The sequence below is a fragment of the Acanthopagrus latus genome, chromosome 20 (assembly GCF_904848185.1).
Source record: "Acanthopagrus latus isolate v.2019 chromosome 20, fAcaLat1.1, whole genome shotgun sequence".
NCBI classification, from domain to species: Eukaryota; Metazoa; Chordata; class Actinopteri; order Spariformes; family Sparidae; genus Acanthopagrus; species Acanthopagrus latus.
In genome coordinates, this window is record NC_051058.1 from 15,606,712 (window position 1) to 15,632,188 (window position 25,477).

The following is a 25,477-nucleotide window of genomic DNA, read 5'->3' on the forward strand; positions in this document are numbered from 1 at the left end:
CTCACAGATAAATTTATGAGTTTGATTGGCAAGTCGGCGGTTGCTGTGAGAAATTTAAGCTGTGAAGTCCTGAGTCAGCTCTGAGCAGCTGCTTTGTAGTCAACACGGTCAACAGACGAGGTGGCTGGCGGCCAGATCCCCGCAAATCCCGACACTAGGTGATACTCCGGTGCTACAGCAGGGAAGTATGATGGAACAGTTGACTTTTATGGATGACATGACAACTCAGAGGGAATCCAGAAATACTGAAAGGATGCCGTGAGCCCACGGCGTTTTTGTTCTCTGCGATCAGGTATTTTGAGACTAGGCTGGCGACTGGAGTTTATGAAGAGCTGAAGTCCTGATCCACTTCTGAGCTAGCTTGTTATTTCAAAGCCTTTGTTCCACAACACATTTTTTATCACAGAGGCTGAGAATAGTCCCATTCAAACAAACTTCCAAGACACCTACTGACTTATGACCTCAGCCCTGTATAGGCAACGCTGCGATTTATCACTGTTGTTACACTGAAACTAGCACATACAGATAAACCTGCTGCAACTGACTCTTTTCCCACTGCCAGCAGACAAGTTTGTCTGTCATGTCTCATGTTCGACAGCATGAACGTGGCGGAAAATTTAGAAAAAAAAACTACAAGTCAGAGTAACCCAAAACATCCGTGACTACTGCAGCGTCATTTGACTGCCAATTGTACCTTTTCTCCTTGAAGGCAAATGGCAGATGTTAGCGAGTTTTTTAGTCCAGAGTGAAAAAATACCTACACAAAAAAAAAAAATCAAGTGAATAATGAACACAAACATCACAAAAATGTATTTCCACACACACAATGATGGGAATGTGAGACCCGTGTTTTAATACTGTTTTGAATATAATCTTGAGCTATGAAAGCTGAAATTTAATGCTTGTTAAAAGTATCCTCTCTCAACACGTGTTACTCTCTTGCGCTTTTTCAATAAATAGCTAAAAACTGCAGAGAAGTCTGACCAGAAAGGTAGATGCATCCCATGTTATGTGAGCTCTGAATCCTTACAGTTCACCTGAGAAGAAGAGCAGAGCGGGGCAGCCTCTGTAGCGCGGTGGAAATATTGGATTTAAATGTTGGTTTTGCCCTCAGGCAACTACTTTATCATTCAGGGCAGACAGAAGATGTCTGTGGGATCAAAATACCTTTGAAGACACAAAAAGCAGCTGGAGGACAGGTAGAGAAAATAACATTTTGATGTTCCTCCGAAGGGTTCAGAGAGCTGAGGTCACACGAGGATGAGCATCTCTAAACCTTGTTTAAAGAGTTCATTTCAGTTTAAAAGGAAAATTATTCTTTTATGAAGGAATGGTTAGGAATGTTTTAAGTCATAGCTGCACTGGACTCTATGGGATGAAAGTGTGTTTCAGCTGGATGTGGTTATGAGCGTCGTACTATATGGTACCACGCTACATCACTGCTGCACAGCAGGGTTGCCGTGTCTGCATATAAGCAATCCCAGGCTTGTTATTCTGCAAAGTCGCTTACAAATGTTGGTTGCCGCGACTTCCTCACATGTCTCCTGTCTCTCCCCTCTGATAAAGCGATGATGCCGAGTTGATCATCATGCAGGATCTGTCTCCAACCTCGTTTCTTCTACATTACAAAGAAAAATAGCGTGACTTACGGAAGCTGAAGTACGCAAAGTAAGGGGAACATATTTTCAAAAAGTGAGAGAAAGAGACTATATTGGTGGGCTGAATTCAACCTCAAGAGGAAGTAGGATTATTAGACTGAGTGCAGGTTGATTGTCTATTGCACCTCTGCCCTTACATGAATGGAACTTTTTTTGCTTCACATTCGTTTGTTCGAAAAAGGCCGTGGCGGGAAAATGGATTTGCTAGACACAACAGGAGCAGAAAAATCCCAAAGTTCATCTTCACAGACCCAGAGATCAGAGAGACCATGAACCATAAGGAAAAATCCCTTCAGCGACAGAGGCTCATGAAACAGAAGCTGACTCCAAAGTAGAGCAGGACCTCAACTGTATTTAACAAATACGCAGCTCCAGAGATACTTCACCCATATCAAAGGCAACAACTATAAAATAGACATAAATGAAATAAAATGAAATCAGCGAGACAGGACTGGTGTAATCGTGACTGATTCCATTCGTCCAAATTCTACTTGTCAGGGAGGAAGAAACTCATAAATATAAAAGACGATAGCTGGATTCTGACAGAGCTGAATAAAAAACCTGAAAGTTGTTCCATATAAAATATTTCGGGACTGCTTGACTTTTATTCACTCCATCTGTTCCAGCAGGTATTCATCTCTGTCATGATTTAACCCCAGCGGCTGAGCAATACCCAGCACTGCAGCGCTGATGGTGCATTTGTCTGCTATTTCTCTTTTGATTTAAGACATAAAACCTCTTTAAAAAAAATCCCCCCAGACTGTCACTGTACGTATCATTTTGACTTTTTCTTTACGATAAAAGAAAGACCGCTCATATTTTCTGTATGCCTCGATGGATCACATCAGCTCTCTACAGTGATGGTTGTCCTCAGGATTCCTTTGGGTTTGTCATGTCGGCGGTTGCGATCAGACGTTTAACATTTCACTTCTTATCAAAAGGGCTCCAGTCATGGACCATAAACCTTTATGGAAGCAGGGAACCAAACTTTTTTTTTGTAGTGGTATAATATACCTCAAACTATTCCCACTTTCTTCTGTGCCGTTTTATTATTTTTAGGCCACTGAGCAGTGGCTGTACCTGCTGTCCAGTCGCACAGAAACGACAGCCACTGACTGTGCAGTGAGCCGTGCACAGCGCCGACTGAATGTATGAGGAAGAATCAAATAAAACCAGAAAGCACTCAGAGAGCACACACAGGTACCCAGGCTGTACAATCCTCTTCATGTGTCGGCTTAATAGAAAATGTGGGTCCGAACCTGGATGAGATGAACTCATAGGGAGATGAAACCACACATTACAGCTGATGGTGGCGATGATTTCCTGGGAATATTTTATTCCCATCCAGAGATATCATGGTTTTACAGAAGGGTGGATATATCACTCATTGCTGTGGATGAATTGAGCAACATTTCTAAATGAATCAGACTCGTGACCCGTGACTTACTGCTACTGCTGCGGCTCCACCAGTCAAATGTCATCAATGTTTTGCAGGATTGTTGATACTGTGCAGTTGGTGCTCATGCCATCTACTTTGGTTTTAATTGCACTGTACAATTTTTGAGGTTTTGATGTCAGAAAAGGCCATGCCCACAAGAAATTTGGCAACAACAGAAAAGCTGGAACAGAAAAAAGACTAACTCTAAATGTTTTTCGAAATGTTTTACCAACATTTAATGGAGAGTGGGTGAACTTTGTAGGTGGGGTGGTGAGAAAATGATTTTGCAAAAACATTAACTAATTCATAATGATTTGTAAAGAAAAAGTTATCAGTTTGGACAATAAATATCATCTCTTTGCTCCGTATTCAATTAAATAAAGGTACAATAGGACTGAAAAACTGGAAACACAACACTGACCTCTCATCTTTTAAGTTGCTATAGCAAATAGAACAATATTATTTACACATTCAGATGATGTGGAGCAACATTAGTTTGAGCAGTTAGCTACATTTGGAGTCATATTTGTGGCCATCTGGAAAATGTAAGAACAAGATTGACATTTTAGCTCTCATTTTGTTCTCCACCACTACCTGGTTCTCTCTAATGCTCCACAACCGATGTACAAGAATAGACGTGGCAAAGTATATTTCTGCAACACACCAACGCAACACTGTTTACGTTCAGTTTTCTGTATTAGGTCTTAGGTAATGCCATGTGTATGGTCTGATGAGGTTTAGGCACACAAATCACTTTGTTAGGGTTAGGAAACAATCGTGTTTGGGCTCCACAAACACAGCTAGATTGTTGGGACAAGTCCTTAAAAAACACGTCCCAACCCAGTCGCCAGAATAAATGATAGCGAGATCATGTCTGCAAAACCACAGATAAATTAAAACTCAAGGTTTATAGTTTATATGTCTCACCTTTTAAAACACTGTGCTTAGGTTCTGGTCAGGTTAAGGCACAAAAACGACTTGGTTAGGGTTAGGAAAAGATCATGTTTCAAGTACCTGTTTTGGTCGCCACAAACATTGCTAGAAATTGTCCCTCAAAAATATCCAGTGGTGTCATGCTTACAGATGTTGAAACACAGTCTTGAACACTGGTCACTGGCTTGACAGCCTCGCCTGTACCTCCACCCCATGATGTGACAGTTGACTCAGGAACGCGTATTGCGAACGTGACACGACATGTTTTGTAGACACATTTGAAGGTCTTATGATGCATTGCTCAGATAAAAAGGTTGATGCTAGCAGCTTTAAAGTAAGTTCAGAATTCAAGAAACAAAATAAATCAGTCACTAAAAACATACATTCACATAAAGCCACCTGTGACTGCAGCTGGGTTTGCATTACCAAATGTAAATAATTATGCTGATTGGTGTAACCTTTCACTGAATATTACATATATTTTTTAATAATGTTAACACACACCATTGCTCCACTGTATGTTCCCATAGAAACACAGCTCGGTGTTTCCAGTATAGTTTCAGTTTCTGTGCCGCTCGCTCTTCGCTCCCCATCTTCGGCATTTATGAGCACCTTCAAGTCTGCCTCCGAGCTACATCTCAAAACACATCGCTCGCACGATATTCTTATACGACTCCTACATGCTGAAAATGAAAACCAAACACAAGACTTTAATTTGCATTAAAGATCAAGAGCGTTTGCCACAACGCCTGCTTGAGAATCGAGACTCCAGCACCGATGGAGCCGGCGCGTGTACAAGCTGTTATGGGTTTTAAATCCTCCTGCAATCATGTCAGCAAAAGCGGCGGGGCTGCTCCGAGCCTGTGATCAATCTCTCTGAGGTTATCATGATTATTATTATCATCCAGAACATAAAAGAACACGACTGCTTTTCTCATCCTCCATCGTCCTTCCTCCCTGTTGTCTGCGCTTACATCTGAAACCTTCCATCACGGGTCTTCATCACCCCGTTGTTTTACATTCAAATTGCCAGAGCGTACATTTAATAGAGTCCTTCAGAGGTTCAAGACAAAAAGAGGAAATAGACCTGTGAAAAAATTGTTGCGCCAGTCTGAAACTGAAAAGATTTAACTCCGATAAATATTAAAACGGACGAGCAAGACAAGCCCGTTTGACAGCTTTAAGTGAATTAGCTTCAACTGGATTTGCAATTACTGTCTTCCTAGAAGACTCTTTTTAGATTTAATTGGTGGACACTGTGCTAAAGCAGCCTGCAGCTTTTATTCAACTCCAATGGAACGATAACATTATTTACATGTGATGGGAGAGGATGCAACACATTAAGCCTGAATAATTTCCTGCAGTTGCTGTAATGGAAAATGGAATGGAAGCGCCATCACGCCATTGAAACACTTTTTTCTCGCGGCAAAAAAAGACATTTCACATATCAGCCTAAAACAAAGGATGTCAAGGTCAAATGTGTGAGAGGATTCGGAGCAGCGGGGCACCTCGCCGTTTTTGTAATGGCCTTCAAACGTGGAGACGCCGCCGCGGAGACAAGCTGACGTCTCTATCAGCTCAGTTGAAAAACGCACAGAGGATTTCAGAAGTCTCCTTTCAGGTCTTTTGTTCTAACCGGGGCTCGCAGGTACACTATGTCGGCGTTTTCCGCTGTCTTGTTGAATTTGCGATGAAGAGGGCCCTGATCAATTAGGTCTGCAGAATTGGTCCCGGTGGGAGCTGGGACTGGGATGAAATCAATGGTATTCAAATGAACATCGCCCACACTACAGCAAGCGAGGCGTTTTCTTGAGACTACATTAGTTATTCCCCCTGTTGTAAGAACAGATGACTGGGATAATGTCTGGAGATGCTTCTCCTCACATCTCTTCCTCTTTGATGCGAGGCTTTCATGTGAGGCTGTGTGGGCGTGGTGCTACACTCGACCTCCCACGTTCACCTCGCAGCCGGGACACGCTGCAACCCCCCCCCCCCCAACACGTATGAATAGGACCTCTCGTGAAGTGATTCATGCTCTATTACATGATCCAGCGCAGATGGTTTGGCATTTTACTCACCCCATCCGCAGTTCAGCTAAACCAGCGCCTCAGGTCAGTGTGATTCCTCTGTTGGAACCAAGCGCAGGTTCAACTGAACGCCAGCCGAACAGGATCGACTATGGATTTGCTTTAAAGTACCCGTGACCCACATGGATGCTGTATCTGTTTTCTAATTTGTTTCACCTACATTTTCGCTTGTAGTGTCAGCTCATTTCTTGATACTCTTAAAAATGTAGGGTTTATAGCGGCTTCCGCGATATAAAGGTTGAATATGTGAGTTTCTGAACATTAATACAGCAGCAAATGGTTTGCTGTGAAAACATACCTATAGCGGAGCAGCCCAGTCGCCAGAATGGTGGTGGAGTTTCAGAGGAAGGAAGGCTGGAGAAGTCAGTGACTGCTGCGTTTCGACATTTGTAAGCATCTTCCGACAATCTCCAGCCGTGTTCGCGGCGATGATGGTATTTTATGCCAAAATGTGATCTCTGCACGGTCATGTCATCAACATTGTCGGGTTCATCGCCAGAAGCACAGTTGTCCGTGTGATCCACAGTTTAACCACATATGCAGCGTGCAAGCCTTCAGTACAGCGACCTCTAGTGGCAGTTTGATGATTTCCTCAAGCTTTCTACAGTGACTAGGTTAAGACTTAGCCACAGCTGAGCTTTTAACCTCAATTACCTCAAGGACACCGTGGACAGTTTCAGACCATCAGCATATTGTTATTGTGTATGTATTTCCATGAGGAATTGTTTTGTGACGTGCCAGATGGGTGGTTACACAGAAACCATCTGACAAGATGCCACCAGAATCTCTTCAGAATAGGGCAAGCACTTCCAGAAGTACTGAGAAGCAGGTGTTCGAGTGAACCATCTGTGTGGCACCGCCGATAACCAGCTAATTTCAGCCAATCAGCTCAACAATAGGAGAACGTCACCAGTGGAGCCAGTCTGTAAATCCAACTCTTGTCGAAGCCTTAGAGAAACACCTAACCCTTCAGCTCTGATTTGACAGATGCTAGCAGCATCCATGCTGACCTCAAGAGGTGCCGCCGCTGTTGTTTACAGACAAAACAGTCGCTTATCCCGCTGGATTGTCACAACAAAACAACGTCCATAGCCGGCCGGTCACTGCTGGCTCCTCAGTCGACACTAATTGGGTAAATACCTGTGAGTTTGGACACAAAGCTTGAGGCCTGGCAAAACGGATTTTGCGAATGCAGCTTCGTCACAAGGTAAAGAGGTGTGCACTCTCCCGGGGCTTTATAAAACCAGTTCTCTCTTGCATACAGCTACCATCTGACTGAAATAACACAGAACCGCTCACAGTTTTCACATCTATTCCTCCTTCACAGCTGATTTTCTAAAAGTGAGATGTTTTTTTTTTGTTTTCTGTTTTTTTTTTTTTCCAACAAGAACAGACCCCATGGAGGTAAATGGAGCCTGGTGGGAGTTCTGACTTGAGCCCTTAGCAACAAAGGCAATTATAGCAGGCTTTTCAAACTAATGGATCTAACTGAAGGCTCTGCCTCGCTCCTTCTCTGTATCACAACCGCGTTTTCACCCTCCACATGCGCTGACACCCCGGACCAGCGTTCACCTCGTGCTGAATGACCTCAGACAACTGCTGCAATTAAGAAAAGCCAGCACTTCAGTAATGTGCACTGCACTATTTTATTGTCCGGAGCAGATGCAAAAAAGCAGACTGCACTTAGCATTGATTATGCTTGAAGAATCTAAAATACAGCAGTTCCAGTTTTCCCCTCGCAGTGAAACTGGTCGTTTAAGCAAAGCCACTTAAATATTGAAAGTCTTTGCAAACTGCCTCTGCTTATAGAACACACTCAGGCTTTAAGTGGGAGACGCTTCAAATAAAACCACACAGACACAGAAAAATCCTTTCCAATCAATCAAAATAATTTCTTCCGGACTTACTTTCATCAGAGCCCGTGTTCTCCTCTGTGTTTTTGATGTAGTCGTCCTGGAAAGAAAACATATTTGCATTAATGGTTTCAATAATTCATGTTAAGTGACACGATGGAGGAAGTATGTTCTTGGTCTCGCGCGTAATGAAAATTCAGAAGAGCATAAATAATGAGGGAAGTTAACAGACATGCGAAATGACACAGAATCTTCTGCAGCATGCTATGAATAGCAATTTCAGCGTGAGTATTCATTGAGCGATGCAAATATATTCAGCACTTATGTTGAAGAGATGGTTTTCAAGAGAGCAGGTGAGAAAAAAAATGGTAACACATAAATCCTTTTTTTTCACTCCACGTTAAATCAAATTTAGTTGACTGATTAGTGATTTTTAATCACAACGACGTCTGTTAATGATGAATCATTTAATCATCTTTAGAATTCAGCCACAAAAAATCAGAGATGGGAGCTCTATATTAAGTGATTGTATTATATTTTAGTCATTTAGTAGCCTCAGTATATGTATTTTTTTATTTTTTTGCCAGTTGTTAAGTGACCACAGACGGGAGCTCTGCAATTAAAACGAGGGAAAGATTTTAAAATATTTAGTTTATTGTTCAAGTAATCAGTTTTTGTTATATTTTGTAGTTTTTCTCTCTTCTCTTGTCTCTGTTTGTGCATTTAACATCTCATTTCACAATAAAGTTGTATCTTTTAGTTTTAAGTTTGGACCAACACATGAAAAATGCTGTGCATAATTTTATTTTATGTTACTACTAGAATAGGTTTACATGCCTTCATGCTCAAAAACAGTTTACTAATATGCAGTACTGCAGCACTGTGTTCCTCCTCTCTCTGAGACGCTCTATGTTAGCTCCTGTCCCTTTAAGGTCGGTCCTCGTGAAGACCCAACTCTGCTTTGATTGGTCAGCTAACACATGCCTGAACCCGCACTGCTCACCCTGTGTCCAGACGACGCTTTTCTGTTTTCAGCTTCCAGTTAGTTTTACTTCTATCGTGAATATATGCATAAATTATGCAAATGTGCGAGCTGGTGACATACAAGGCGTTTTTTTTAAACACACTAAAGGACAGGAACAAAAGGTCTCTTAAATATGCCCCTTTAAAAAATAAAAAAAGAAGTCTAAATTGTGGAGCAATTGTTGAAGATGAGATGAGACATATTTAGCTCGTTTGCTACCTGTTACTTGATAACAGTTGTTAATCTTTAAGTACGCGTCTACAGATCAGATCTGTTGTCCTCATATATGTCAGTGAGCAGCCTGAGATCATCCAGCTGGACCCTTTTGGCTGTTTTTTCCCTTAAGGATTTGTTCTGGAGGTGACTCTGCCTCTGAGGGCCTGTAGGCTCAGTGTGAATGCCCTGAGGAGATCAGGCTGGCTGACTCTGATAATAACTAGAAAGACATGTGTACTACAAGGCCTCCTTTAAATATCTTTGTAGTTGTCCAAAGGATTTTCTGGGGGTTTTTTTCTTAGGGAGAAGATTGTCATCAGTCTGATGGGTGTACGCTAAATATTTAGCTCAGCACGGCACAAAGACTGAGCGCAGGGAAGTAGCTAACCTGAAAACAGAACTGTAAAAACCTGCAGTTTTGTCTTGGATGGAGCCAAAATCCAGTTTTTGTCAAGGGAACCAGGGTGATGCCAACTTCCAGGTCAGCCTGCAAAAATACTTCATCCCTGCAGCGCTCTATATACTGCTGCGGACAAAACAATCTCAACTCAAGGTCCCACACTTGCTTGTTGTTGAGTTTTCGACTCTATCATCAGCAGACCGATTGATCAGAATTGTTGAAAGTTTGCACATCTACAACTCTAATGAGGACCACGTGAGTCGACGAAAAAAAAAAGTCCAAAACAACCGAGCGAGTGGACCGTGAGTTGAGACGTTTTCGTGTCAAGGTCGAGAAACAAACTGCCCAATCGCCTTGTCTTTTGACAAGCGCTTTACAAAAAAATCCCCTGGTTATTTCATTCTATTTGTATTATTTCCTCTAACGTCAAGTAAACAGCACGAGGCGAGACTCCGCGAGGGCTTAAATGTATCTCATAAAAAGGACTTGGACTATCGCAGCTCCTGCGCTGTTGCGGAGGGAATATTTGCAAAGTAACTCCGGTTTTTAGATTGGGTCCCTGGCGGCGTTGCGCTGGAGCGATAATAAAAATTCGACGTCCCCCCCCCCCCGCTGTATCCATTCTGACCCATTTCTCTCTCTGTGTGTCAGGACAGAGAGGATCAACTATAAAGCAGTTACTACTCGGCACGAGGCCCAGAGAGGACCCCGAGGATCAGGTCTGTGCAGTTTAGCTCGGTCTTACTCCGCTCAGGGGACACAAAGACTGAGCGCTCAAGTCAAGCCGAACAAGTACAGCCGACGGCATCTTAAATATTGAGCGCAGGGTGAGGAGTTAAGGGGAGGGGGTTTTTGCGTGCGTGTATGCTTGTTTTTAGCGGATCGAATTGATTGCTTTTTGAGCCTAAAAAGATACTTATTTTTTTTGTTGCGAGGAAGCGGTGCGCGTTCGTCTCTAGATGTCCTTTTGTTTATCCGAGCCCAAAGACACATCTCCAGACAGTGACGTTACGTATTATTTTGTCCTTTAGCCAAGACGAGCACTTACTCACTTGGGCAGCTGACACCTCCAGCCTGAAAGAGACGTCAACAGAGAAAAAAAAGAAAAAAAAGACAGATTTACAAAAGAGACACTAACCTCGACTTCCTGTGGCAATGACAAGCAGCAGCGGGGGAGAAAGGAAAGAAAGAAAGAAAGAGAAAGCCATTGTTAAAAGTGATAAAAAGGGAAAAAGAAAAAACACTTTGCAGTTTTCATTTTGCCTCCATTCAGCATGCAAACAGTGCGTGTTGGTTTTATTACAGTTATGGCAGCAGTTAAACTGTCAGCCCTTAATGCACGCTGATTGCGAATACATGCCTCAGTCTCGCTTCTCTCGGGGGACAACATAAGACATTCACAGAGGATTATGAGCGCCTATTAACCGAGGATGATCCGCTGCCACTTCTATGAGCTGGCAGGGGTCCTGATCACCGAGGGGCTCGTTCTCTGGCTGTGTTTACAAGCGAGCGCCAAACGCCAGCCTCCCTCCTGCCAGCTCAGAAGTTGTGGATAAGCCACGGCGGCCTTGAGGAAAAATGCAAGCAAAATTGTTGGGGAAATCTCGGGGCCAGATGTGATTTAGGTGTTTTTTATAGTCGCGGCAGACGCGCCGGAGCACATTCACTAAGCGTTGCACTGACAACGCGGACAGATATAGCTCCCTGTAAAGTACAACCTTGAGTTAACAGGGGAGTGACTGCTTTCCTTTCATTCCGTTTCACCGTCTTGGCGCCGGTCCAAGGGCATTACACATCAATACCCACCACAGCCGCTCTCCCTGTGTGTTTCATCATTCAGTGCTCCGGCGTGCTGGAGAGAAATATTGCACTGCATGGTTTATTTCAGCAGCTCAACCCAGTAAATAAACCTAATTCCCATACACACACACAAGCACACACACGCACGCAAGCAGCAGCCACACCTTTTTTTCTACTTAATATATCACGATGAACAATTTACAGGCCCCGCAAGGACGAGCCAAAAAAGCAGCGGCGCTAAAAGCCGAGCTGCAGCGGTGCTCCGGATTTCACCTCGGAGACTGTTCTCCTAGAGGTAAGTGTTTTCTCCGCGGCAGTGAAAACGTCCGAGTGCTGCATATACGAGAGGCAGTATCGCAGTCAGGGAAACACTTAAAAGGGAGCAGATGTGTGTCAAATGAAAATCTAAAACACCTTCCTCTCCCCAGATCTGCGTCTTTACACGGCATTTTTTAAAAGGTAACACCGTGGCTGTGGCAGTAAACTGTCAGGGTGACACGGCAGCACTGAGATGATCGCCAGGCCCTTAAATCAGCCTCTTGAAACACGTGTCACGAAATCCCACAAAACAACCGCCCTCGCCATCAGCGCTGCGCGTGTAGCATGTCACGCGTCAGACGTGATGATTGCTTAATTAATTATTCGCAGCACTTCTGCAATTATGCCGGCTTGGAGTGCTCGTGCAGGGGGAGACGGGGCCGATGGGAGCCTTGCAGCGCGTCCCAAAGGCTGTAGTGCTTATCTTCTCCCAGCAGCAGTGTGACAGCAAGGACACCAGACTGAGGCTGCATTTTTAGTCCTTCACCAAGGTTGAGAGCTAATGCTGTCCCACTGAATCCCAGCCAGCAAGCCCAGACAAGAGGGAGGACGGGGGGAGGGAGGAGGGGGAAAGATCAGGGAGCAAGGGGGTATGATATTCATGGTGGAGGTCCCCTGAGTTATGTGATTCATATCACACACACCACCTCTTCTGCCATTTGTCAACAAGGCTGTAATGCAGCCGGTGTAAAACAGAGCCGGGAGGCTAATGGAGCTTGACTATCCAGATGCCGAGGCTGCTCCTCCCGGACCGCTAGCTGGTATTAGGCTGACAGCGTTTGGCCGCAAGCCTGACTGCGCTGCACGGCGTTAACGTCTGTGTCACCTCGCCCGAGCCTCGTCTGCCGGTGACATAAATACCGCAGATAACCCTGAACCGGCCAACCCCGGCGTCACACGCGCCCCGAGCACACATCCGTCCTGCGCGCTGACATGTTCGTACACATCGCAGCCCTGCATGACAACCCAAGGGGTACGGTGAACTTTTGACTCTTAAACCCATGACACTACATGATGTCAGATTGTGTGAGCCAGCTTGTAAAGCTCCAGTAATGGTTTAGCAAAAACACTGGAATGGAAACCAGTGGAAAGGCGACCTGGTGGTCTACGCATCCTCGTCGTCACACAGCGATGTCTGACCTGGATTACATTTGATGACGATGATCCTAAAATTGCGAAGGTCTGTTGGGTAGGCCTTCCAAGATCCACTTCTACAAAACACTGCAACAGATCTGGTAAAAAAAAACATCTGGGAGCCTTTGTGCTGATTCTTCACTGAATACTCAAAATTGGGCAAAAACGTTCAGTCCAATATTAACTGACGAACAAATATGGTGTAAAGCCAAACTTTGTGCAAAAGGAAGGAAGCATCATGCCACACGAGTGGCCCGGATGCCCTCATCACGTCAGTTGATGGTAAGTCTTTACTTTAAAGAAAAAAAACAGCTAAACCGTGGTCTTTAAACGTCTGCAAGATGAGAAGTTTCAACCAACTCAATGCTTTTAAGCTTCAACAGGAACCACGAACATGACAAACTTGCGGAGGCAACGATGAAAACTGCACCAGCAACAAGTGCAGAGAAGAAAACAACAAAGATCTTTAAAAAGGTGTGAAGTGGGAGCGACTCCTCCACAATGAAGTGTAAACAATAGGCTGAGAAAGTCACAAATGGATTTATTTTAATGGGTGACCAAGCATTCTCAGTCTGGATCCTGAATCTGACTCAGCCGCCTAATTATTACGGCTTTAGCTTTTTCAATAAAAGCTAGTGGTGCATGAGGGATCAGGCTGAAATTGGTGCTACAAAGATTACTTTCCAATAGCACACGGGCTTGGTTCATTAATCGTAAAATGGCGAGTGCACACACAGACATGTCGGGCTGGATTCAACTTTACCGACAAGGTTCACCCTCGGTCTTAACGGTGAGATCCCGGCTGTGACGGCTGTGATATATTCCAGTAATTTCAAACAGTCTTTTTCAGCAGTTACAGGACTTTCATCATTGAGCTGCAGGAGCATTTATAATTTTGTGAGTTATTCTCTCAGAATTCCTCACTCAGTAGGCGGCCGCCCCCTCCGATGTCTTGTTTAAAACGGGGCAGATGGCGTGGTGGAAAATATGTTGCATCTGATAGACAAATGAAAACATATTAATGATGATCTTGAATATTAAACAGAAAAGAAAAAAAAGGAGTTCAGGATAATTTTGGAGGTCGTGGAGACGCGGCGTGCGTTACAGCGATGTTATCAGATTGATTTATGTAAGACAGTTTGGCACGGCTCAGAAAAAGCAAAACAAGTGTGCGGTCTTTGAATATTTAGGGTTCACAAAGTCAGGTCTCATCAGGGGTTTTTTTGGCAGTTAAGTGTGAAGTCAAGTAGATTCTTCAGGCATTTATGTCTCAAGTAAGTGGAGTCTCACAGCAGATCTGCATTTCCTCTCCGAATTGGTGGTCTCAACATCTGACCACGCAACTTAGAAAAAGTCCTTTGGGAGCAGCTGATGCTCGAAGCCAAAAGATATGTCGGATGCAGCCCTGCAAACTAACGAGTTCTGACTCATTTTAATCACGTTATGAATCTCCACATTTGGGATTTAAGTATCTTAGAATATAGTAAATCACATTTTAAACTCAGAGTCTTGGCAAACGGGCGATTACGGCTCATGAAACAGCTTAGTAGAGGACTAAAAAACGAGTGCTGGATTAGTAATAGCAGCGACTCGTGTTGTGTAAACAGTATCTGAAGAAGTGTTGTCGAGCCTTAAGTGACGTCTACACGTGAGTATCCTCTGCTTTCATCTTAGAGGTCAAGTGCAATTCACATACGAGGCCCTGCATCCTTGAAACATCTGACGCTGAATGCAAACTAAAAAAAAAAAAAGACAGTTTTTCCACATCCGAAGAGATGATTTCAAGAAGAAAAGAAAAAAAAGAACTCAAGTAGAAATGTCGAAGAGAAGCTTATGGGCTCTGGGTGTTTGAGCTGAGAGGCGTCGGAGCACGACCTGACTTCAAGCTCGCTGGATGAGAAAAAAAAAAAAAGCTTGCCGAGTAAAAGAAATGTCACAGTGGAAATCTGCATCTCCTCCACCCTGCTGCAACGATCCATCACGTGCACGCAGCCCGCTCGCTCCGTCACCGCAGCTCATCTGTCCCTGTAATGTGACAGGACGGGTACAGTCTGGGTCCTGAAGGATACTCACACTCGCAATCTTAAATCTTAACAGACACACACAGACGCGCGCTGGAAATGGAGGAAACGTTTGAAATCAAACCGAGGTGGATGTCAAGGAATAAACACGTCCATACCCACACACACACACACACACACACAACCACGTGCACACAGTATTATATGTCAGATAATGATCACAGTCATCCACAGCTGATACGATGATAAGCTCCTCTCTGACTGCTGAACATCATATTTCCTAATCGAATTCGGAAAGATCATACTTGTTTGTTGATTGATTCAGGCACTGAAACTGTATCAAACGCTCCAATGAAGAAGTAATCCCACCCTGAAGGAATAATATTCCATATTTTTTGAAATACGATCATTTGCTTTCTGCCGACACACGACATGTCTGTATATTACTGTAGCTGGTTAGCTTAGCTTAGATTAGAGAAAAGATTGGAAAAACAGGATAAACAGCTCACCTGGGTATGTGTATATCTGTAAGATAATTTAAGCTAACAGGCTGCTAGCCCTAGCCTCATATTAAATCATATGATAGCTTACAGCTATAATAATAGATAGCTAATAGTAGCTATCAATCTTCCCATCTAACTCTCTTTTACTCGTCGGGCTAACGGTGGAGCTCAAAATGCTAAAGCTCATAAAAATATTGGGAATCTGACACATTGTTTTCATTTCCCGGCTTCCTGATTTATCACAACTGAAAATATTATGGAAACTGGAAATCTGGTGGATGTATTTCATGGTAAAGCAACATATTTGATAACCCATAAGCTTAGCTTAAGTTAGCATTCCACCACTTCCTCGTTGTCGTTACCATCCAGTGTGTTTCCCTTCCAGGCTTAAATCAATGTGACCGAGATGTATGTCCATACTTAAGAATACATTTACACATTTCCTATTCCATAGTATAACACCACCAAATGGTAATGTTAGCTATAAAGTGACAGCACGCTAATGTCAGCTAGCGTGTTATCAAAAATGCTCTTCTACCTTGAAATACAGCTCGCTTTCAATGTACATTGTCTTCTAAGATGCTGATGTGACGTCAGAGGATAGTTTGTGGTGTTAATCTGGATAATAACAACCAGTGTATTACTTTTTGCATGTCATTTCAATTGTTTTCTGTTTGATTTTTCTGTTTTGCACATTTTTATTGCTCGCAGTCAGATTCCTTGTGCAGTATGTGACCAAAACGCCCACTTCACCGGTAAAACTGATTCTCATCCTGACTTCTGGATGAGCCTAATAAAACAAACATTACAAGCCATTTTTCGAAAAAAAAATTGGCTCCTAAACTTTTATGACAAATTTCCCATAAACTGCTTTGTCTATTGAACCGGAGCGTGAACACATTTAAACGGCCATAACTCGATAATCGTGCACAAAGCCCTGACATTCTCTGAAAACCGTGGCATGTTCATTACAGCTGTATCCATTTTGATGCAGATCCGATCCAGATGCAGATGTCTAGACAGATTTCTTACCGGTTCCGACAGCAAAGTGCTCACGCTGTCTTCAATAAATGCTGCTGAACCCCACCTCGCACAGACGCGCATATTTCAAGAGCTCTCTTGCTTTTTCAGATGGAAGCCGTCTTCTCTCTCTCTCTCTCTCTCTCTCTCTCTCTTTCTCGGGGTAATAACTGTGCCCTTCATCCTCTGCAATTTTCCTTATTGATATTCTGAAGAGGATATTTGCAGTGAAGACATCACTAAAGCAGCAGGATATGAGTTGGAGGTTAAATGATGATCGGGACATTTTGAATTTCATCCAGTTGTCATTTATCCAGCTCCATGGAGTCATTTACCCTGGCACTGACTGGATAAACACAGGCTGATGGATGGACTGGTGAGCCGGGTCATGTCAGTAATGAACAGAGACCTGCGAGAGGCTTTCCTCAGCTGATTGCGCCGCTCTGGGCCGGGTCTGTGTCATCCTATCAGATCACCGAGATGTGTCTGCCTCTCTGACTGGCAGGACATTGTCAGCCCGTCACCCCGCCCGCTCGTCATTTGCACAGTAATGTGCTTTACTTGATTAATGTCACCGAATTGGCTACGTCTCCCTGCCTACTTTAGATCACTGCAAAGGGCACACAGGCGGAGGTGGCCGCGAATCTACATTCCACCCTCTGTGTCTCTGTAGTTACCAGGGAGCAGCGGGAGTGCATCTCGCCTTCGCCGTGTCATTATGGCGCCCCGATTCAGCATGCTGGGCCCTGAGTGGTGGAGGTAATGTCTCGCTCTGTTCTGTACCCCTGCCGTCTTCGAAAAAAACGACGGAGAAATGGGAGAGACACTAATGGCGCAGACCCACCACAGATTGAACCACTTAGAAATGCATTAGAGTGTTCCAAAATGACGCCGTGTGTCTTTCGGGCCTGAACCCCCTGGCTTTAGAGTGGCAAAACATCACGTTTTCACTTGAAACATCAAGGCAGGAAGCACGCAAAAGACAACGGCATATACGAGGACATATTTCCACATCTCCTTTGAATTCCACACGCAGACTCGACGAAACAATTCCAGTTTACTCTCGCCGGAGCGCGACGGCCCCGAGATTCCTCCGCCACGTTCACTCTGACGTGATCAGTGATTGTATTACACGGCGTTTGAGGTGATTACATGGCGGCGTGTATGAAAGACACACAAGATTTTTCATCACGCTCTTGTAGATAAAATAAGAAGCCCAAGGAGAAAAATGTGGGGGGGGGGGGGTCTCTCGATTGCAACAAAACACCAGAGCATTATGGGATTAAGTCGCAGCCCAGCAACACGGAGCTGGATCAAATTGATCATCCGAGCCGGAGCGCTCGGGGGCATGCAGGCGAAGGACACATGTTGTTTCACAAGGTAAGCCTGGCCTGCCTGCAATGCAGTACAGTAACGGAGCACAGTCTGCAGCCATCTCTGCACACTGAAGGGCACGTCTCTCCTGCCCAACTGTCGGGCGCGCATCCATCTGAGACCTTTGCGCCGCGCCGAAACCCAGAAACAATCAGGCTGACCGGAGAGCGCGGCGCTCTCTCAAGAACGCAGATGATTTGACTAACCGGTGACAACAATTTTTTTTGTCAAGTCACGGGCCGCTTTATGTGTAGTTAACATAAAAGAAGCTCTTTTCAACAGTCTTAAAACATTTAGACCCCCTGACAAGCGGCTTTTTTTCTACTGAGCCGCAGCCCCCCTCGGCTAATGAGAGGCACATTTCAGGAAGTTGCATCACAGAAATGAACCTTTTTTTCCGTTTTCTCAGGAGCCTTTTAGCGCTGGTCTCCGAATCGCTGATGAAGTGGCACATCAAACGGTGGCACGGGGCTCACTTCTCCGTAGTTGAATCACGGCGTTGCATGCTCCGAGAGGTGCAGTAATTGGAGAGGAGGAGGAGGAGGAGGGGGAGGAGGAGGGGGAACGGCGCAGATGCAGAAAAAATGGATTCCGTTGGACCCTCGCTGCTGAGCCAAGCAGAACCCCGTCTCTGCAGCATCTTATCGCTCCCTCCCCCCCATTTGCAAAACAAAGAGGCAGAGAGAAAAGAAGAGGCGAGCCTTCAGGTTGAGCTCCGAACAGATGCCCCCGGGGAGCTCGCGGCTTACGCAGGGCCGTCTTTACTGTGCTGAGCCACGCTGCTTCTGCATACAACAGTAGCAGAGCCAAATAAAAAAAAAAACAACAACATAATGAGACAAGCTGAAGCATGTGGCTCCACGGGAAAACAAAAAATACCTGATGCCACTGTGCTGTTTTCACTTTGTAGTAGCTAGACTCATCAGTATTGATCTGCAAGCACACACAAAAAAAGTATCAGCATACATAAATAGATGAATGGGCTTAAATCTTGTTTGGTGTTGGCATACTTATCTACTGCGGGAAACTTAAATCAATACTGAATGTGGTGGAGGCTGAGAAAATAAATTCCACCCCGATAAGACTCGAAACAAACTGACTTCAGTGGCCCTGCAGAAAGACAGAAAAAAAACAACAAGCTCGGCAGGTTTTTACGACCGAAAACACAAGCTATCTCCATCACGACGGGGTTGTCGGTGTTCAATTCAGTTCTCCGCTACATTTTCAAGTTCAACCTCTTCTCATAAATCTCTTGTTCGATGGACGTAAAACATTAAGAAACATTAATTCAATCACGTTAGTTTCAGCCAATCTAATTTTTGCGTCCTGACTTCCTACAATCCTGATCCTTATCATTTTCATTGGTAGTCGTATTCGTCGTCGTACATCCCAGAAAACTGTCCACATATTCTGTTCTTGGGACAAATACATCAGCTTGGGTTCTTCACATCGTGTTTTCATTGGCTGAAGAAACACTTTCTTTAGTCCACAGAGTACTAATCCACATTTTCTCTGATTGTTTATTCATATTTTGCTACTGCTTGGTGCAAGGTTATGGTATGCATAGTCGAGGGAGCAGAGTAAATAATGCTGCAGTCTCTTTAAAAATGACTATGATTGGTTCATTTTAGGGCAGCGACCGAGGAGTGAAGAAACTAGAAAATATTCATATTTCAAGAAGCTGCAATCAGAGAATTTTTACTTTCTTCCTCCATAAAATCACAAAACTGTTGGTGATTAATTTAACAGTTGACAAATAATCAATCAGTATTTGCCAGTAAATATGAAGGTGTTATGTTGTCTGTGTAAACATATATATATATATATACATACATATATATACATATATATATATATATATATATACATATATATATATATATACATATATATATATATATATATACATATACATATATATATATATATACATATACATATATATATATATATATATACATATATATATATATATATATATATATATATATATATATATATATATATATATATATTAATAACAGAATTAAGAAGATTTCAATTAGGTCATTAAATAAAGGTACACAGTGTGATTATCATCAATTTTTGTACATGACTTGGAAACAGTCTATCGCTGCAACCCTGGCTCTGATTGGCTGGTTGTGTCTCCAGCCAGCAGAACCAGCAGTCAGTGGGCAGCAGACCTGTCAAACACGTCAACAAGCCAACAAGTCAAAGATGTGAGTCAGAGGTCTGGAACAAGGCTAACACACCATTCTGCTGCCCTACGATCCTCACCAGCACACTAAATGTGTATTCATCCACTGCTTACAATAGTCCCCCAAAGAAATTATGTGTTTTCTCCTGTTTCCCTAACATTTGCTATAAATTACAGTGCCCTGTTGTTTGAGGAAATTATAGGGCAGATAAAATAGAAAATAGATAAAATTATGTATTTTTGACATTTATTCATTCAGTAGAAACCAATGGATTAGGAGTGGGAGACAGGGACATGGCTGGGAAGTCAGGAGGTTGATAAGTGGAAGTCTTTTTCTTTAACCGGACAGATCTGCAGTATCCCTGCAAAAAAAAAACTTGTGTAAAGATTGTAGTTGTACCGAGCAGCTGTACTGTTCTGTCAGCGTGCGTGTTCAGCAAACCTCCCAAAAATGATGATTTCAATATCGTTTTCCCCACATCTATCTGCGCCTGTGATTATCATCGCATTTGCTCTTTCCAAAAACTCAACAGCTACGCCTGCTGTTTAAATTAATTAGACTCCATTGACAGGTCCATTTAAGCTGCGCGGCTCTTTGTTTTTTTTTTGTTTTTTTTTTTACAACTGTCAGACACATGAGTTTCGGGAACGAGCAGCACGGTTAAGAGAGGATAATGAAGATAACCATCCCAGTCGAGATACCGCAAGGGATCCGCGTCAGACAGCTCGCGGGGAGTAGCTAAGTTAAATATGCTAGCTTGGCTGATTACATTTAATTCCCCCAGTCTGCCACGGCAATGAGAACAAATTGGGTTGTTGTGGCTGCTGATAATGCTAATCTCCCGCGGTGGCGGCGGGACATTACAGTAAAATGGGGAAGCAACATTGAGATGTCAGGTTACGGATTTAGGACTGACTACATCACGCATAAATGAGATTCTGTCGAGTTCTTTCAACTGAGAAAAAAGCCATTAGTGCTTCAGCTCTGCCTGCTATCCCTTCTATACGATCTGCTTGATTAAGGTCATTTCAATATGACTTTGGAGGGTGTATCCATTACCGTGCCAGCTCGACAAATTAACGGTCTGGTCTCTCTTCCCACACACACACAGGCACAAACACATGCATCCGCCACAAGCCACACATGCCAAATACAGCTTGTGCACGTAAGATCACAGTCCCTTCCAAGCAAGCACGTCCTTGACACTTCCTCCTCGCTGTGACAGTTAATGCAGAGAGGGAGCTCTGGGGACGTTCGAGCCAAAGACGAGCAGTCGGCCGGCATCTCGTTCAAAATCAAACAGACAGAAGACAGTTAAAAAAAAAAGAGGCGGATTGTCCCCAGGCAAGAGCATGTCCTTTAAGTTTCTGTTGCTGCCTGGCCTAATTGTACAGTGCTTGCCCTGCTGTTTCAACAGTGAGTGATTTGTGGCCTAAAGCAAAGAATCTATCAATGCCAGGTTGAACCCGAGCACCTCACATTATTACACCGTTTGTACCTGAACATAAGCGGCACGGCTGTGTTTGTTTAGTGCAGCTCACAATGACGGCGGCACCCAAACACACATCTATCAAAAGCGCCCGCAGCGGACCTGAATATATTCAGGGCAGCATCTTTCTGCAGCCTAAATATATTTCCACCTGGCTAATCTATGCACAACAGTGTTTGCAGGGCTTGTTTTTTTGTTTTTTTTAATAATTTTGAGTCAAATAACAGGTCCCATGACTGCACCCGTGCTGGAGAGTGATTTGAGCAGGTGAAGCCTGTTCTGAAGTGTTTACCCAGCGAAGGGTAAACCGAGGTTTCTGCCTCATGTCTGCGAGAGATAACGACAAAGGTCATCGCAGATAAACAGATAGGCTTGTCATTGTTGTCGAGTGGCAGACGAATTTTCAGGTGACAATAAATACAGGTGGATTTCTTATCATCAGGTTCCATGTATCTGAATGAAATATATCATATTTTATCATACCAAAAAAAAAAAAAAAAGAACAAGCCTCAGCCAGGTCAGTTATCTCTTCCCGAACCTGAAATGACATGAATCATATCGAACATATCAGCTCAGACACAACAAGGTGAAATGGTCGTTAGAGTCGTAAATGATCCAAATATGAGAGCCTGTTACAACACACATCAAATACTGTGGCATGCAGCCTATGACAAATGTGAACATATCTGTGATTTGCAGAAGCGTTACATGCCAACACTTTATCCTGGCGTCCGGCCTGGCCTCGGTTTGCTGTAGAGTCTTTTGTTTTGTATTTATTTTGCTGTAACGCAGCGATACACAACTGTTACTATCTAGAATATTTAGCTTCCATTGTCAATAACCAGGGCATTTACCAACAACACCAACAGATCCAAAAGGATTTCTACTAGTTTCTGTTCTCGACTCAAAGCAAGCGATGGCATAGATTATGTTTGTTTGCTAAAAAAGCTCGATCATTGATTGGATGTCAGGTGTGACACCGAGCCCTCTTTGAACGAAGACAGACACGCGAGCAGGACTGGAAGCATTTATCGCTCTTCTGCCTGCAGCGAAGCATAGAGGAGCTTCACGAGTACAGAGACGACTCTGAGGCAGATGCCACTATAAATAATGCATGAACAATAGAGCCAGAAGAAGAACCTTGGAACGGCTAATTATTCAGCCCGACATTTCAGGAACTTGCAGAGAAGTTACCGGCTGGAAAAGATGGGAATTCAGGCCACGGTTGTTACTGGTGCTCCACGGTGAAAAACATATATAATATACGTACACGTACTGTCCCATCACATGTAGGCTTTGCTTGTGAGAAGCTCTTCCCACTGTTCCAGGCAGCCTCAGTGTTTTTTTTTTCCTTTTTTTCCCCTTTGCAGAGCGTAAATTGCTTTCCGACGTGTACAGCTTTTCCACTGGAGCAACAACACAAAGCAGCCTCTCCACTCAATTAGGAGTCACCCACACTCGTGTTGGGAAGCCAGCAGGATCTCTTTTTTTCTCTCTGTCTCCACCGTGAATCGCATCTGAGCAGCCCGTACACTCGCGGCCAATCTCCCTGGCATTCACCTCCAGCAAAAGACACGCATCGCAACAACAAGCGGAAAAGGAGAGAAAACATCTCTTTGTGCCACTTCTGCCATTTTGATCTCATTAGTGCGCGGTGAGAAGGTTTTTCGACACAGCTGACTTGATAGCTTGATCTTCGGATTCGCGTGGCAGAGGAAATACAGACAACTATTAGCTCATTTAACTGTTACAGTTTCTCCCATCTTAATTTCCCTTGCCCCGCTGCCATTCACTTTTAATTGGAAAAAGGGGCCTCATTATCATATTTTCTACAATTTGCACACTGTCCTCTTGATCTAATTTTTCTAATTTTTCATATCCGTAATTACACTGGCTGTTAGCGCTGCTGCATAAATCCTGTGGGAGGCTAATAAATGGCTGAGGTTGATGACAGGAGCAGAAAAACCCACAGCTGGCGGCGTGTCTCTGAGCTAAGTAAAGGAGCTCAGTGTCACTTAGGATGCAACAGCGTCATGTTCAGCAGAAAAAAAAAAAAGACAAAAGAAAAAATAACGGAGCGAACTCTGGTCCGGCATTTATGTAAGAGCTCTCACAGAGGAGCTGTGTTGATGAAGGATCAGCGACCGGGGCCATTGCAGTCGTCTCAATCACAGCAGCGCGTATAAATGACTCTGCTCTACGGCTGATCGAGGAATCAGGTTGCTTATTAGAGCTGAAGTGGTTCATCCAACATGCTTGCTGTCCTACATGTGATCCACGTGGGGTGCATATATGACACTGTGGCTGAAGGGTGCAGGTCAGTCAACACTGTTTCGTTTTAAATCATCTATCTTAGATTGTTTGCATTTCAGACTGATTTTGGACAAAACATGGTATCTCAGGGCGTCATCCTAGGCTCTAGTAATTTTTAATGGCCATTTTTCACTATTTTTTGACAATGTAGGCTAACTGAACAACCCAATATTGTGCTGAACATGCCATAATATGTACAGTCACATTTACAAAATAAAGGCTCTTTGAGTTTACGTTCACCCATTGTCCATTGTTGGCTGAACTGAAACAATACTAAGCTCCCACAGCTGTGAAAGTGATCTGTGAGGCCGTACTGTAAGTATGCACTGCAATGCTTCGAGCTGAGCACTAATGTCAGCATGCTATCATGCTCACAATGGTGACTGTCTCACCAACCATTGGCTGGATTGGATAACTGGATTGAACTTGATACAGACACTGATACGAAAGGCCTTCAAAACAATAAATAGATAAATCAATTAAGAAAAGAATCGTTAGTTTCGACCCAGAAGCTTTTACAGTGCAGAAACATTTAAGATTTTTTACTCCGGCTCCCTTTCTCTATATTCCTGCATGAATATTTAGGATATAGATTCAAGCACACTTAGAGGCTTTGTGTAAAATGTAAGGAGCCACTCATAGTAATCTAATTAATGCATTTTATCACTGTCCTAAATTAAACTAATTCATAAGCACCAATGAGGCTAATGACCTCTCGTATTTTTGCCTCACTCTGTGCTAATCTTGACAACCAAAGGACCCGAGGAGCCATTTACCTGAGAAAGATGTAGCAATTCTCCCTCATTAAATATGTAGCTGGCACTCGAGCAGGTGCAACCCTTAAAACAGCCCTCTGTGGTTGGCTGAAAGGCTGCGCAGCTACTTAATGAGTTCCTCTCTCTGCTCTGCTTGGCGAGATGGGAGAATCTGGCCGCGAATGAACAGCACAGTGTTGTCCACATGAGCCACGGCCCTGAGCTCCCACTGAGCCAATCCACCCAAACGCACCAGAATTTAAAGTGGAGACTTCCGACCGGCGAGATGATTCAGGGAGACGCAATCAGCTTATTACAGCTGCCATTTGTCGACAACTGTAACCTGTTGGCCCGCTTTGTGTGGGAGAAGACGTGCGATCTACAGGCGTCGGAAGATCTGATGTCTTGACATTTGCAATGTGTCGTGATTACAGCTTCAGCATTGATGCCAGTCATAATGGAGCTTGTATAACACGCTGTAACCTGCTGTGGATTATCCCAACACCTCCTGCCTCTGCAGCTGTTGGTGTTATTGTTCTTCCTGTCGACGCTTCCTCATTATGCCTCCATGCTGGATAATCATATGTGCACTGGTCCAATTTAAACGCCAGTCAGATCAATCAAACCGCCATCACTGTTTCACAGAGCCCACATGGTGATTTTTTTTTTTTATTTAAATGCAGTATGAATATTCCTGCTCACTGTTTTCACACCACCTGCTTGCCAAGACAGCTAGTAAACAAATACGACCCCTTCATATTTCATAGTGTGCGGCTCAGTGCGCGGCAGGCAGCAGCAAAGAATTGTCCTATTGAGCAGAACCAAGCCAGCTCGACTGTCTATCTCTCTCTCCACAGTGTTTCCTCCGGCGCTGTGGTTCAGTATCGCCTTGATGAGATTTATATGAAGAGGCGGAATGAAGCAAAGGCACAAACACAACACC

At 43.8% G+C, this 25,477-nt stretch overlaps 1 protein-coding gene across 2 annotated transcripts in view; it reads right to left on the bottom strand.

Annotated features, from left to right (window-relative positions):
• LOC119009405 (testican-2-like) overlaps positions 1–25,477 on the bottom strand; it is a 47,346-nt gene that overhangs the window by 16,920 nt on the left and 4,949 nt on the right. The window contains exons 2-3 of one of the 2 annotated variants that reach the window (XM_037080650.1): positions 10,748–10,756; positions 8,024–8,069 (exon numbers count right to left, since the gene is read on the bottom strand). In XM_037080650.1, coding sequence (XP_036936545.1) covers positions 8,024–8,069; positions 10,748–10,756 — 55 coding nt within the window. The remainder of the gene's footprint in view (positions 1–8,023; positions 8,070–10,747; positions 10,757–25,477) is intronic. The other variant, XM_037080651.1, reaches the window with a different exon arrangement.